The sequence below is a fragment of the Microchirus variegatus genome (genome assembly GCF_963457635.1).
Source record: "Microchirus variegatus genome assembly, chromosome: 3".
Taxonomy (NCBI): Eukaryota; Metazoa; Chordata; class Actinopteri; order Pleuronectiformes; family Soleidae; genus Microchirus; species Microchirus variegatus.
Window position 1 is genome coordinate 780001 of NC_139804.1, and position 16196 is coordinate 796196.

The window sequence follows — 16196 nt, forward strand, 5'->3', positions numbered from 1 at the left end:
CACTAGAACAGGAAGTTTTGTGTCAAAGAATCAACTGTAAATGATAATTATGAGCTTCAGCCTCACAAAGAGCGAAGCGATGGTCTGTTAATGTACAGTTATTTAGCTCCTCTGCGTTTGGCTTTAATCCATAAAACATAAAACGGGTCGATTCACAGCAGGAGTTTCATCGCGTCAGACGAAACAACAGCATCGTTTTCATCGCTTCACTTCAGTCAATTGTTGTGAACAAAGAACGTCTTTGTTCTTCATCTCAACCTCGTTTGTCCTTTTCTTTTCTCTTCTGCAGTGGAAAACATCCAGAGTCACGCAAGTGTGTTTGTGGAAGGTGAGCAAACGCAAGGAGGTTCTCAGCAGTCAGCAGGAGGAGGAGGAGGAGGAGGAGGAGGAGGAGGAGGAGGAGGAGCAGGAGGCCGCAGAGCCAGTGTGACCAGCGTGGAGAGCAGGTCGTCCGTTTGCTCCGTGGTTCAGTTGGGAAACGCCATCGCTAACAGTGAGTGTGAGGACAGACCATAATAACACTCTGTGATTCTATTACGTCGTGAGGTTTCACAGCAAATCACAGTCATCGTAAGATCAGAGAGACGAGAGAGAGAGAGAGAGTCGTCACAGTGTGTTACAGCATCAACACACTGAAGATGAGATGATAAAAGACGTGCACACACATACAAACGCAAACATACATACAAACACAAACATACATACATACACACACAAACAAACAAACACAAACATACATACACACACATACAAACAAACACATACACACATACAAACACACACACACATACAAACAAACACATACACACGCATACAAACACACACACATACAAACATATATACACACACATACAAACACATACACACATACATACAAACACGCAAACAAACAAACACATACACACACATACAAACACACATACACATACATACAAACACAAACATACATACATACATAGACATACAAACACAAACATACATACACACACACACAAACAAACAAACACAAACATACATACACACACATACAAACACAAACACACATACAAACAAACATACACACGCATACAAACACACACACATACAAACATATATACACACACATACAAACAAACACACACACAACCATATACACACATACAAACACACACAAACATATACACACACATACAAACACATACAAACACACACATACACACACATACAAACACACATACACAAACCATCACATACACACACACACACACAAACAAACAAACAAACACACACTTTAATCCGACTTTAATAAACACATTTACAGGTTGTTTTTCAAACATATGAACAGAAGTAAAAAAACATATACATTAAATGTTGTTAATCGTCACACATCGTTACAGCATCAACACACTAAAGATAAGACAATAAAAGACATTAACACACACACACACACACACACACACACACACACACACACACACACACACACACACACACACACACAGTCATGTGTGTTTTTATATCATCACACAAATTGGTGTCAGATGAAGCGTGAGGAGAATGTGGTGTCTCCACAGACACTGCTCTGTTTAACCCTGGTGTGTTTACTGTGAATCTATATCATCACACACACACATACAAACACAAACATACATACATACACATACAAACACAAACATACATACACATACAAACGCAAACACACATACAAACACAAACATACATACACATACAAACGCAAACATACATACAAACACAAACATACATACAAACGCAAACACACATACAAACACAAACAAACATACACATACAAACGCAAACACACATACAAACACAAACACACATACAAACACAAACACACATACAAACACAAACATACATACACACACATACAAACACACATACAAACAAACATACACATACACACACATACAAACACACACAAACATACACATACAAACACATACACCCACATACAAACACACACACACATACAAACAAACACACACAACCATATACACACATACAAACGCACACATACACACATATACACACACAAACATACATACACACACATTCAAACACATACGCAAACCATCACATACACACACACACACACACACACACACACACACACACACACACACATTTGCAGGTTGTTTTTCAAACATATGAACAGAAGAAAAAAAACATATACATTTAAATCTATTTTGTTAAACTGACTCAAACCACATTTAAAGGTGGTTTAATGAGTTTATTTTACATCAGCTTTTACTTTGACACTAGAACAGGAAGTTTTGTGTCAAAGAATCAACTGTAAATGATAATTATGAGCTTCAGCCTCACAAAGAGCGAAGCGATGGTCTGTTAATGTACAGTTATTTAGCTCCTCTGCGTTGGCTTTAATCCATAAAACATAAAATGGGTCGATTCGCAGCAGGAGTTTTATCGCGTCAGACAAAACAACAGCATCGTTTTCATCGCTTCACTTCAGTCAATTGTTGTGAACAAAGAACGTCAAACAAACAAAAACATACACACACATACAAACACACATACACAAACCATCACATACACACACACACACACAAACAAACAAACAAACACACACTTTAATCCGACTTTAATAAACACATTTACAGGTTGTTTTTCAAACATATGAACAGAAGTAAAAAAACATATACATTAAATGTTGTTAATCGTCACACATCGTTACAGCATCAACACACTAAAGATAAGACAATAAAAGACATTAACATTAAGACTATAGATGGTTATCTGTTGGTGTCACATCTTTAAAAACAGCTAATTATCGTTATATTTTACTATTTATTGAAGTGCTATTATAAATAGTTAGTTTGTGTACAGCGCTCATGTTCGTGTACGTGGTGTTTTCCAGTCTCCAGCAGCTGGTGGGGTTCTAAACGGCTGGACTACGCCCTCTACTGTCCCGACGTCCTCACTGCGTTCCCCACTGTGGCTCTTCCTCACCTCTTTCACGCCTCCTACTGGGAATCCACTGACGTTGCAGCCTTTGTTCTCCGGCAGGTAAAAAAAAAAAAACCTCCTCACGATTTTCACTCAGCGAGCTGCAAATGAACAAAAGAAACTAAAAACCAAATCAACATTTCGTACATAAAAACTGCACATTTACATTTATGAAGCGCTTTTTTTATTGTCACTGAATCTGCTGAATTTTTTACGATTATTTACAGAAATGTGACGAAAACACAGAAGTTTTTACTAAAATACACCATCAGCGACTTCTCACCCGAGGCTAATACTACAGCTAACAGCGGCTAACGGGTTATTTAACATCAACCATAAAAGTGTGAAGTAAGATATGTGAGAATAGAATAAGTCTTTACTGATAACACTAAGAACAGAACCTAAAACCACAATAAAAACACATTCGAATAATTGAAGAGTAAACGAGGGAACAGTTAGCATAGATAGATAGATGCTAGTTAGCAAGCTAGCATGCGTAGAATCACTTTATTGGTCCTAAAACTGAGATTGTGTAATAAAAGATATGAGATAAACAAAATGGGTTTGTCTGTGTGTGTGTGTGTGTGTGTGTCTGTTTGTGTGTGTGTGTGTGTCTGTTTGTGTGTGTACTGTATATGAAGAAATAAACAGAAGAAAATATTACAATAAAATGTAAAATGTGACTAAAGTGAAAGATTGTAAGTAATGATTATAATATTTGAACAGTTGGAAACAAACAAATTATTTAATTTTTATTATCATTATTATTATTATTATTAATAATATTAATAGTAGTATATAATGGAGATTAATTCAGCGTTGTGTGTGTGCTCCTTTTGCTCACTGCAAACATGTAAATTCAATTTATTTCCATATGAATGTCTAATATTATGCAAACGTTAAATTATGCATTGAAAACACACACAAAACCAAGTCATTTTTAATGCGGAAAACTGAAGCTGCAGCTTCTCTCTCTGGTGAATCACTGAGGAGGAAGAAGTGTTTGTGCTTTTCCTGCACAAACTCATTGTTGTTGATCATCAGCGGCTCATTGTTCACCTCTGAGGAGGAAGAGGAGGAGGAAGAGGAGGGGGAGGGGGAGGAGGAAGAGGAGGAGGAAGCCAACATTCTGTTGTTGTTGTTGTTGTTGTTGAAGCAGCAGAGATTCTGATCCACTGATAAATTCCCACGTTTCCTCTCACAGGAACACAAACGTGTTGTGTTCTATTTTAAAGGTCCAGTCCGTAACATTCAGGACGGTTTATTGACCCACATTAAATATGAATATGAGCGTTAACGGTTGCTTTGATGTCATTAAAGGTAACGTCTTGTGAGTGTAATCGTGTTTCGCGCGTCATTAACCACCATCAGCTCCTCTTTATTCACTCTCGTTAAACTGAAACCACTGATAACGATGACGTCGTCCAACCGTGGTGATTTATTTAGAGTTATTTCTATAATGCAAAAAAAAATAAAAAATACATTGACAAGATATATTTGTGTTTCCGACCTCAACTGGAACGCAGTATAATTCTAAGTATTTTTGAATCAGCTGTGACCTTAACACTTTTTAAATTCATATTTTCATTTATCATCATTTATAGTTTTAATTTAGTTATAATTGAGAATTCTACATTCAGAGAAGCTTGAATTAAAATAATGCATTTAAACCTCTGTTTCAGTGTTTTCATACGTTTGCAGTGAAGCTATATATTTATATTTATATTGAGTGTTTTTTCTTTAAATCAAGGCTCTTAAACTCAAATGACCTGAGGGCCAATGTGCATCTTCACGTATACTTAATAATATTATTTATGATGCAACATTAATGTATTAATATCAAAAACACACATTTAAAATGACATAAATAATAGTGTGGACAACTGTCATTAAAATTGGTTCCAGGAGCCGTTGCCGTTGGTGTCTCAGGCCCTAACAAGTGTATTTATATATATATGACTGAATGTTGTATATGATACATTTAATAATGGGATAATTATGACCAAATGTCTTATTATTACTGTTCTAATAACATTGCTAGCAAACATAGATTCTATTCTATCACCTACACACTGTGTTTAAAAGACGCTGAGGTTGTGTTTTCATCACAACATGATATTAAATGTTTTATATATGTATATATCCACTGTTGTTATATTGCTATATGTTGTTTTAGCAATGCAATGCAGTACATACAGTATAATTATTTCAGGAACACAACCAGAAATTATAGGGAAATAGCTTCTACAGGTTAAAATGTCAGGTATTTAATGTGACCTACCTTTACATTTCCACAATAGCACAAATAGAGATCATAGAGAATCCTAATTAATGTTACTGATAAAAACAAAACAAATATTTGCTGTGAAAAAGGTCTGCTGTGGCAGGTTTATTCACGACATGCACATGTGTGGAGACGTTCAATCATGTTTGGAATCGTCCTCAAACCTCCACACAACAGTTTTCCATGTAAATTGTTTTTTAGAATACATTTTTAAAAAATCTGGCTGCAGATTTTATTCCAAGGCGTCAGACTGTGAATTGTTTTTTTCCCACTTGAAGCAGATACAGTCATTGTGTGTGTGTGTGTGTGTGTGTGTGTGTTCATGTTTCTGCTCTCACACATATTTTCATAAATATATATATATATACATATTCATGTATTGGTGTGTGTTTGTGCACAGCTCATGCGATGCGACTGTGTGAAGTCGCAGGAGGCCGATCGTTTGGACTCGGCTCCGTTTTCTCCGTCCAGCCCACGGGAAAAGTGGCTGAGGAGGAGGACGCACGTCAAACTCAGGGTAAGACATTTAAACCCCGTTTACTTTAGTTTGCAAACTGAATAAACACAAGTTTGATAGGTTTGGTAAACTTTTATTGATTCATATTTTATATTTGGCCTGGTTCCGAGCTCAGCTGAGCCCGTACGAACATGACGTGACGTCAAAGTTTATGTGTAAGTTCCGTGCAGCCATGCTAACATGACTCCTGTTGTGGGAATTCTGCTGGTGAAGAATGAAATAGAGACTTCTGCCGGCAGACAAGGTTTTATTTTCTTTGCAAACAAAAGGTCGATCCACACACGAGCGGTCGACGATGAAGAAAGACCCAGAACTTGGCGAGAGCTAAACTTTCGTACCTAAGGAACACCCCCCCCTCTCACGTTGCAGGGGTCTGCCCCTCCAGGCCGTGCTTTCACACCCTTTTGTCTACTGCAGGTATCAGAGTAGATCTCCCCCCCCCCCCCCCCCCCCAGAGGTATCCTGCAGGATGTTGTATTTAGGTGCGAGTTCAAGTCTCGACATCTGAATTTGAATACACAAAAAAAGGTCCTGGTATCTTGTGTTGGGTCGATCCAGCTCTGAGACAAAGAAGTAGAATTTTCCATTACACTCCGCCCATGTTGAGATGTTGAGAAGATCTTTTATCTGTTATGACATCATTGTCATCCTGTCAACACCAGAAACATCAACTCAAAAAACTGATACCATAAAAAAATATGCTCCACAAAAACAATTAAAGCACCCACAATAAGGGGTCGGGTGGAAAATAATCGTGATTCTGATCATCCACGATTCTGAATCGATTCATAAACTTCAAAAATCGATTTTTAAAAAAAAAAAGGCAGCTCGTCTAAGCTTTTATTTATGCAAATTATTTTGTTGTACAGTAAGTTTTTATTTGTTTTGAATGAATAAATGTTAACTTTTGTCTTAAGTTTGCCTTTGTGTGATCACATGATCTCATTATCTTATACTAACTCTATTGTTTTGATGACATCATTTGCCTGAACACACTCTGCATCAGTTTTTTAATCAAGAATTGTTTGAATCGAATCTTGAGCCACCCAAAGATTCACATCCCTTCCCACAATGCACTTTGCCAACACTTGACGATGCCAAACTCAGCATTTCTGTTGACGCCGCCACCGAGTCGGGCTTTAGACTTGGTCGTCTCCTCACCACAAGGTTGTTGGTTCAATGCCGAACACATCGTATACTATGAGTGTGAGGATATGTGACGCCTTTCAGTTTGGTTCATTCCATTTTTTTTTCCCCGTTTCCATTAGGGATAGAACCAAAATAAGTAACCCTTAACCATTCTATTCTTTGGTACCAGAGTAAAATGGTACGGTCCAGTCAGGGCGGAGCTCGACGGGTGCAAACGTCCACAGTCTGTCCTCAAACAAAGACTGAGCTGCTGGGCGTCCTCCTTTGTTGTCTCCACACCGGTACGACGTCGCACAACGTATTCTCGCGAAAGGGTTCGTTTGAAAACGTACGAAAAAGTATGAACCCCCCGTTTATCGCGCATCATCCCACGAAACTCCGGCGACGCAAAATCGGAAGCGCGAGCGAATGTCTTCAGTTTCTCAGTTGTTACGGAGATTTTTCATGTCTGTACCTCGCGTTACGGTTACTGTTATGGTGCAAAATGACGTGTGAAAACGTACGTAAACACAGTGCGTAACTTTGCGTTCCGCAGCCACCGGGCACAAGGCCACCCTGACCCAGGTCTTCACTGTGATGGAACCACAGCTCATGTGCTTTGTGTGAATGTGTGCAGATAAAAATAAAATGAGAAATAAAACCCTTTGCGTTACGGACTCATTTAAAAACACTCCCACACGTTCACCTTGCAGCGCAGACGCTGAATGACTCGTGTTGGTGAGTTCGTGAGCAGCAGAACAATCAAGGTCAGCGTTTCCAAAGGAGCAGAATTTAGTGACTGCTTTGCTTCTCAGCTCAGGGCTATAAATAGAGCAGCATAACCACACTGCCATGGAAACGTCTCTATCTTTGAGCCGCTGAAGGTTTTCTCGTTGACAGTGTCATCGTGTTCTTGCTTTCACTTTGGCCGAGTGAAGCGTGTCTGATGTTAAGTGCTGAAAAGAAATGGATTTGACAGTTTGGCCTCGACCTGGACGCTATTTATTGTTCAGAGATCTAGAGCCGGCGCTGCTGCTGCTGCTGAAGCTGCTGCTGCTGCTGCTGCTGCTGCTGCTGCTGCTGCTGCTGCTGCTGAAGCTGAAGCTGAAGCTGAAGCTGAAGCTGCTGCTGCTGAAGCTGCTGAAGCTGAAGCTGAAGCTGCTGCTGCTGCTGAAGCTGCTGAAGCTGCTGCTGAAGCTGAAGCTGCTGCTGAAGCTGCTGCTGAAGCTGCAGAAGCTGCCGAAGCTGCTGCTGAAGCTGCTGTTGAAGCTGAAGCTGCTGCTGAAGCTGCTGCTGAAGCTGAAGCTGAAGCTGAAGCTGCTGCTGCTGCTGCTGCTGCTGAAGCTGCTGCTGAAGCTGAAGCTGCTGAAGCTGCAGAAGCTGCTGCTGAAGCTGAAGCTGAAGCTGCTGCTGAAGCTGCTGAAGCTGCATAAGCTGCTACTGAAGCTGAAGCTGCTGCTGAAGCTGCTGAAGCTGCAGAAGCTGAAGCTGCTGAAGCTGCATAAGCTGCTACTGAAGCTGAAGCTGCTGCTGAAGCTGCTGAAGCTGCTGAAGCTGCAGAAGCTGAAGCTGCTGAAGCTGCTGAAGCTGAAGCTGCTGAAGCTGCAGAAGCTGAAGCTGCTGCAGAAGCTGCCGAAGCTGCTGAAGCTGCTGCTGAAGCTGAAGCTGCTGAAGCTGCTGCTTAAGCTGCTGCTGCTGAAGCTGCTGCTTAAGCTGCTGCTGCTGAAGCTGCTGCTGTGATTCAATGTTCAGCCACAGATGCAGACAGAGCCTATTCCAAGAGGTTTATCATGTATTTCCGCTGTGTAAGAGGTCTTTGTCGCAGCAGGAGAGCGAATCACTGGTGTGATGCTCTCTCTCTCTCTCTCTTTCTGTGAATGTGCTGCTCTCTTCACAGACGTGAAGGTCTGAAGCTGCAGCTGCTGCTGCTGATGACCTGGTCTGACCTGGTCTTACAGAACAAGAACACCTGCAGTGCTCAGGCCTCGAGTCGCCCTCATCCTCTCACCCATGAGAGGAACAGCACATTTTGTTTTGGAGATCAGGTCAGAGAGTTCAGAATGAGATGGTTTGGTCATGTACAGAGGAGGCAGAGTGAAGGATGCTGGGGTGGGAAGTGCCAGGCAGGAGGTTCAGAGGAATAGAACTCTAGAAGAGAAGATTTATGGATGTAGTGAAAGAGGACATGAGGTTAGCTGGTGAGAGAGGAGGATACAGACGACAGGGTTAGATGGAGGAGGTTGATTGAATGATGAATCATTTAAACAGTGGATCCGCGAGGTCTTAAAAAGTCTTAAAATGTCTTAAATTCTCCTAAAATCTCATAAAAGGTCTTAAATACAATTTTGAAAGGTCTCAAAAATCTATTAAAGTTACTTTTATTTAAAACATGCATAAACTTCAGTCTCGCGTTGAAATGTTTCTATTTTTGATGATGCGATAAAATAACTACAACACGGAACTAAAGTAGGTCACCTGTGTTGCCCGGGGACAAATTATCCAGCACCGCTAGCTAGCGTGCTGTGCGCGCGCCGCGGTGTGTTACAGCTTAGCTTAGCATAGCAGCGGAGAAAACTTAAAAACTTGCCAGTATGGATTTGAAATGGGTCTTGTATTATTTATATTCATTGTGGTCTTAAAAAAGTCTTAAAAAGTCTTACGTTTGACTTGTTGAACCCCTGTTAAAGCTCCTCCCCCTTTTTTCTGCCGCAGAACGTCACGGCCAACCACAGAGTGAATGACATCATCGCCACAGAGGACGGACCGCAGACTCTGGTCGGACGCTTCATGTACGGCCCTCTGGACATGGTCACTCTGACCGGGGAGAAGGTGACAAATCGGTTCGCGTGACTCGATAATTCCGTCTTTTTTTTTTTGTCCGGTGATGGACCGACTGTGATGTCCTTCCCGTCAGGTGGACGTGCTGCTCATGACACAACCTCAGTCTGGACGTTGGGTGCACTTTGACACCGAGGTGACCAACAGCAGCGGCAGAGTCACCTACACCGTTCCCAAGAGCAAGAAGCTCGGCCTGGGAGTCTATCCCATCAAAATGGTGGTCAAGTAAGTGTTTGAGCGGCGAGCGCTGGACGATCCGATAAGAGTCGGAGACACAAGAGCGATATCGAGTTAAAGCTCACATAAAGTGGTCCTGTTGCACATATATGTTAGTTATGGAGGTCTACTTACATACATTAACTTGTTTTTATGCTCAAAAACCTCCTAGTTGCTGATAGAAATCTCTCCTCACTGAAGCTCTCCTCAGCCGTGATATTTCAGACTTAAATCTCACCCCAGAAGACAGAGTGTGTTGTGATTGTCCGGCCAGCGAAGAGCCTTCCCAACTGTATTGTGATTGGCCGATACCAGGAAGTGACATATTCAACACACCCGCTCTCAGAAGCGCAGCTCCCCCCTCTGGAACGCTGGATGCACTGCTCCTCATTATCAAAACAACACCGGGTTTTTTCAGAGATCTCACTGAGCCCGAGATTACAATAAAACACAGCGTTCTCAGCAGTGGCTGAACTGTTTGTTTAGAACCTTCAGGGCTTCGTAAACAAGGTAATGACGCAGATACACACTAAAAAACTGAGTTAATTGGAACTTCCGGTCTAGTTCCGCTTTACGGTTCATGAGTTGGTCGTAAACGACTGTGGTGGAAATTTCTCTGCTGCTGGTGAAGAATGAAATAGACTAACTTCTGTCGGCCAACGAGGTTTTATTTTCGTTGCAAGGAAAAGGTCAATCTTCACAGGATCGATCCTTGTTGGCGAAAGACCCCGAGCAAAGTGAACCCTCCACATTTATACCTGAGCCACCCCCCATTTTGCGTTCCTCCAATAGACAAAGAGTTTGCCTTTCCAGGCCATAGCTAGGCAGCACCCCTTTCTCATGCCTCCAATAGACAAAGACTCCGTCCCAACACCTCCCCCTTAATATTTCCCCTTGGTTTTGAGCACCCTCAACCAAAAATTCCCCTCGTTGAGGGAAGTGGTTATCGGACAACACTTCATTCAAATTAGCATAGTGAACGTAACGAACGTGCTAACCTACGTCACATGTTGACAATTCTACCGGTGGAGCGTGCTACTAGTTTCATTCAGGAAAAATGCCGGCGGATCAGCCGTTGGGTTTTTTATTTCGTCAACGCCGGTTTTTCTCCGTCCTTGTAAACGCTAAATCACAAATGTGATTAAAATCTGACAAGTCCAGAGTATTCGTGTTCAAGTGAACGCCGTTACACACATCCACACACTGACAAAACTACACACATGTAGCGGCTAGCGGCTGTTTGCCGAGTGCTTCGAGAGTGTTTGCCCGTCATGCAGCTCTGCATGGTTGGCGTGCTCTCTCGTCGTGCTCTGCGGGGTAGCCGCTCGCTAGCTAGTTAGCTAGCTGCTTTAATAAATGGTCACTTATTTTTTGACATTAGTGTTCAAAGCACAGCGGTCCTTTGGATGTATATCAAACCAACATATTCCAACACACTTCGACATTGTAACGTGCTTATTTGCGAAAATATATTACAACGAAAATGGTCTTGCCCCCTGCAGGTGCTGCAGGAAGGTGCAAGTTCAGGCTAGACACAATAAACAATATACAATACACTATACACAAAGGACCTGGTATTCTGTGTTTCGGCTGGTATGGGGTGATGTAGCTCTGAGACAGAGAAATTGAATTTACCAATACGACGACGACGAAACCTTGAACTCGTTCTCCTTGACTCGTCAGGGGAGACCAGACGAGCGCAGAGGCTTACCTGACCGTGTTACCACGCTGCATGGAGTGCGTCGTCTTCAGCATCGACGGATCCTTCGCTGCCAGCGTGTCCATCATGGGCAGCGACCCCAAGGTCCGTCCGGGAGCTGTGGACGTGGTCAGGTAACGTCTGTGTGGGTGTGTGTGTGTGTGTGTGTGTTGTGGAAATTCTCTGCTGCTGGTGAAGAATTAAATAGAGACTTCTGCTTGGCCGACAGGGTTTTATTATAGCGTTCGCACCGTTCCGTCCGTCCGTCCGGACTAAAATGAATACCTTCCTGTGAGCGTACGTCCTTCACGTTTTGCAGGATTGTTTGGTGGGTGAATATCTCCAGGAGTTTTTTTCGTTTTGTCCAAAAACCTTTTTTTTTTATTTTTCGTTAATTTTTACGCGTTTTTTTGCGGGGAAATGTGAGAAAATGTGTAAACGGCACTTTATGAGCTTGTCGACGCGATAACTTGACAAATATTCGACATATTGCTGCCAAACTGGCAACTGTCCATGCCCCCTACAAGTAGCTTGGAAAAGTTCGAAGATGGGTGACCTTGACCTACTTTCCAAGGTCACAGCTGCACTTGAAACTTGGAAAATAGCCAAAAACCGGCACTTTTCAAGCTTGTCAACGCGATAACTTGACAAATATTCTACATATTGATGTCAAACTGGCACTGTCCATGCCTTTCACAAGTATCTTGGACAAGTTCGAAGATGGGTGACCTTGACCTACTTTTCAAGGTCACAACTGCACTTGAAACTTGGAAAATAGCTAAAAACCGGCGCTTTTCGAGCTTGTCAACGCGATAACTTCACAAATATTTATTGTATTGCTGCCAAACTGGCACTGTGGAAGCCTCTTACAAGTATCTTGAACAAGTTCGAAGACCGGTGACCTTGACCTACTTTCCAAGGTCACCGCTGCACACCACATGTCCAAAGTGGCCTTCATTGCCTATGCAAATTTTGCTTTAAAATTGGCATAAAAATGTGGCCGCATGGACTCAGCGCGGAGCATTAGTAGTCGTCGACTATCACCCCTGTAGTTTTTAGTGCGGTCTTAGCTAAGCAACTCCCCCTTTCGCATTCCTCCAATAGACAATGGAGTCTGCCTTTCCAGGCCGTTTTTTCACACCTATTTGTCTACTGCAGGTATCGGGGAGCCTACTCCCTGCGGATGTTGTAGGAAGGTGCAAGTTTAGTCTAGACATGCTAATTTGAATACACAAAAGGACCTGGTTTTCTGTGTCAGGAACAGGCCGACGGGCAGCTGCAGCTCTGAGACAAAGGAATTGAATTTGCCATCACAGTGGAACCCTGAAGGACGCACCGTCTGCTGAAGACACCAGCTGTGTCTGAATCTGACAAATAATCAATAGAAAAGAAAGGCTGTAAAAAAAATAGGAATCACTTGAAGAAACTGCGAGTCTGAGGTCGTAGCAAAGTGAAGCAGCTCTTTTAAAGACACTTATACAAACGTACTTAAGTGCAGGATGTTCAATTTCTCATAAAATCACCCTAAAATTTACACACCGGACCTTTAACATTAACATTCTTACGTGATGAAGTTTTTATGTGCTTGGTTTTTTTTTTTTAATCTCTTTGAAATAATGAAAATATGACATCACATAAGTCTGAAAAATAGGAATTAATTTAAGATGTTATTCAAGAGAATTCACTGAAACACTAAAGCACTAAGAGAGTAATTGGTAATATTTCTTATTCCTGCCTCCAAATATTCCTAAATGTTACCCTCTGGACCTTTAAAACTGCTTCAAGAAATCAGGAAATATCTATAACTGTGACATGATGATGTGGTGTTTTCGATTATCAGATTAAACCACAGACCTTGGGTCGTACCAAAGTTAAGGAACCATTTCAAAGGTTTCATAGAAACCTGTGGACCTTGAACAGTGTGTGTGTGTGTGTGTGTGTGTGTGTGTGTGTGTGTGTGTGTGCAGGCACTGGCAGGACCTGGGTTACCTGATCATCTACATCACAGGTCGTCCTGATATGCAGAAACAGCGCGTGGTTTCTTGGCTCTCGCAGCACAACTTCCCTCACGGCATGATCTTCTTCTCTGAAGGCCTGGTTCACGACCCTCTGCGGCAGAAGACCATCTTCCTCAGAAACCTGGTCCAGGAGGTGACGGAGAACCTCGCTCGCGACGTTTTTATCTGCCTCGCGGCGATGTGTCCGTCACTGACTGTGGTCTTTTCCTGTGTGTGTGTGTGTGTGTCTGTCACCAGTGTCACATAAAGATCAACTCTGCTTACGGCTCCATGAAGGACATCTCTGTTTACAACATGCTCGGCCTCAGCCCTGCACAGATTCATATCGTCGGTCGACCTTCCAAGAAATACCAGAATCAGTGCCAGGTAATCCTGCGTCCACAGACAGAGTACACAGCTTCATTACTTGAGTAAAAGTACACATACCCCTTGCTAAATTTTACTCAAGTACAAGTAAAAGTACTACAGTCAGATGTCTACTTAAAGGTGCATCATGTAATAAATGATAAAATCCTCCTAATATGTCACAGAGACTGAGGAATAATGTTCATATAACAAACTGAACTCACCAACAACAACAGTACAGACTAAATATTTGCATTTAAAAATATATTTTACAGACTGCAAATCATGTTTATGTTTTGAAATCATGTTTTGGCGTCATGTGGCGCCACCTACCGCCGTCTACCAATCATTGCAGTCAGTAGAGTCTCAGCTGCCGAGCAACCACGGGTTGCCAGTTACGTCAGAAAACGAAACCTAAAAGACCTCGGTGTTTTGAATTTGAATGTAGTAACTGTTTTTGGCCACATTCTTACATATGGCACCTTTAAACAAAACTACTGAAGTACTTGTTTTTAAAAGTACATGAGTATCAAGAGTACAAGAGTACATGTTCTAAATATTGCATTACTACTGCCACAGTGCTTACATTTACGTATAGAAACGTCCTACGTGGAGTTCTGACAAATCATGTTTATGTTTTGAAATCATGTTTTGGCGTCATGTGGCGCCACCTACTGGCCTCTGGATAGAAATGTATTGGAGTGAATACAATATTTGCCTCTCAAATGATACTCGAGTAAAGTGCAGATCCCTCAAAATTGTACTTAAAGGCGCCATATGTAAGAATGTGGCCAAAAACAGTTACTACATTCAAATTCAAAACACCGAGTTCTTTTAGGTTTGGTTTTCTGACGTAACTGTTTCAACCCGTGGTTGCTCGGCAGCTGAGACTCTACTGACTGCAATGACTGGTAGACGGCGGTAGGTGGCGCCACATGACGCCAAAACATGATTTCAAAACATAAACATGATTTACAGTCTGCAAAATATGTTTTTTAATGCAAATATTTTGTCTGTACTGTTGTTGTTGGTGAGTTCAGTTTGTTATATGAACATTATTCCTCAGTCTCTGTGACATATTAGGAGGATTTTATCATTTATTACATGATGCACCTTTAAGTACTGTACTCAAGTAAATGTACTTCTTCTACGTGAGCTCTTTCTACTTGTATTTCACCCTCTCGCTGCTTCTCTGTGTGCAGTTCCTGAGCGAGGGTTACGCCGCTCACCTCTCCACGCTGCAGTTTGGACACCGAGCCAGACCAAAGAAGTCGCCCTCGGTCCGCATGGTGCTGAGGAAAGGCTCCTTCGGCCTCTCGGCCAAGCCGGACTTCCTGTGCAAACGCACCCACCTGCGCAGGACCATGTCGGTGCAGCAGCCCGACCCGCCGTGCACGCCCAACCCCAAACCTGAGCGAGCGCAGAGCCAGCCAGAGTCTGACAAAGACCACGGAGGAGGAGGAGGAGGAGGAGGAGGAGGTGGAGGTGGTGGAGGAGGAGGAGGAGGTGGTCCATGGGGACGATCCACCATACATCGTGGAGACACGACTCCCTGACGTCAAAAACAGAGGAGGATGGATGACGGCGGCGAGGCTGAAGAAGAGGAGAACAAAGAGGTTTAAGTGTCCAGGGCCGAGGTGAGAGAGATGTGTGTGTGTGTGTGTGTGTGAGTGTGTGAGTGTGAATTTAAAGTAGTTCCTGATTCACCGATTCATCACGAGCAGGAAACGCGAGATACAATAAGGTTATCGTGAGACGCACGGCGAATAAAAAGTCAGGTTTATAGACGAGTCTCCTTGAACAGGAGAAAACAACAGAGGACGAGGGAAAAACGGCAGTTCTGTCATTAAAAAGTCAGGATTCTTACTTTTATTTCCTCAGAATTCTGATTGAAAAAATATATTTTCACATGTCGTCCCAATCCTCTTTAGTACAAAAACAAAGACTTTAGATTAAGGAAAACATATTCACCATTAACTAGGTGCTAACTAACATGCATATAAGTATCATACTAGCCCTTTATTAGTAAATATTAAGCATGTATTAACGCCTTATGTAGGAATAATTATTATATGTTGTAATAGAGGTAGAATAAGGTGTTAATACTTGCTCATTAGGAAGATGAGTAGCTCATTAGCCAATGACCAGACAGACAATTAATCAGCTAGTTGCATATATGGATAGTTA

The 16196-nt window shown here is 42.2% G+C and overlaps 1 protein-coding gene across 1 annotated transcript in view; it reads left to right on the forward strand.

Annotated features, from left to right (window-relative positions):
* Positions 1-15565, forward strand: part of pitpnm3 (PITPNM family member 3) — a gene marked incomplete at its 3' end in the record, with an annotated part of 41242 nt that extends 25677 nt beyond the window's left edge. Inside the window, exons 9-17 of the mRNA XM_083886303.1 lie at positions 290-493; positions 2876-3024; positions 5649-5765; positions 9606-9722; positions 9808-9956; positions 11631-11780; positions 13614-13797; positions 13902-14030; positions 15212-15565. Of these exons, the coding sequence (XP_083742429.1) occupies positions 290-493; positions 2876-3024; positions 5649-5765; positions 9606-9722; positions 9808-9956; positions 11631-11780; positions 13614-13797; positions 13902-14030; positions 15212-15565 (1553 nt within the window). The remainder of the gene's footprint in view (positions 1-289; positions 494-2875; positions 3025-5648; positions 5766-9605; positions 9723-9807; positions 9957-11630; positions 11781-13613; positions 13798-13901; positions 14031-15211) is intronic.
* Positions 15566-16196: the final 631 nt, after the last annotated feature.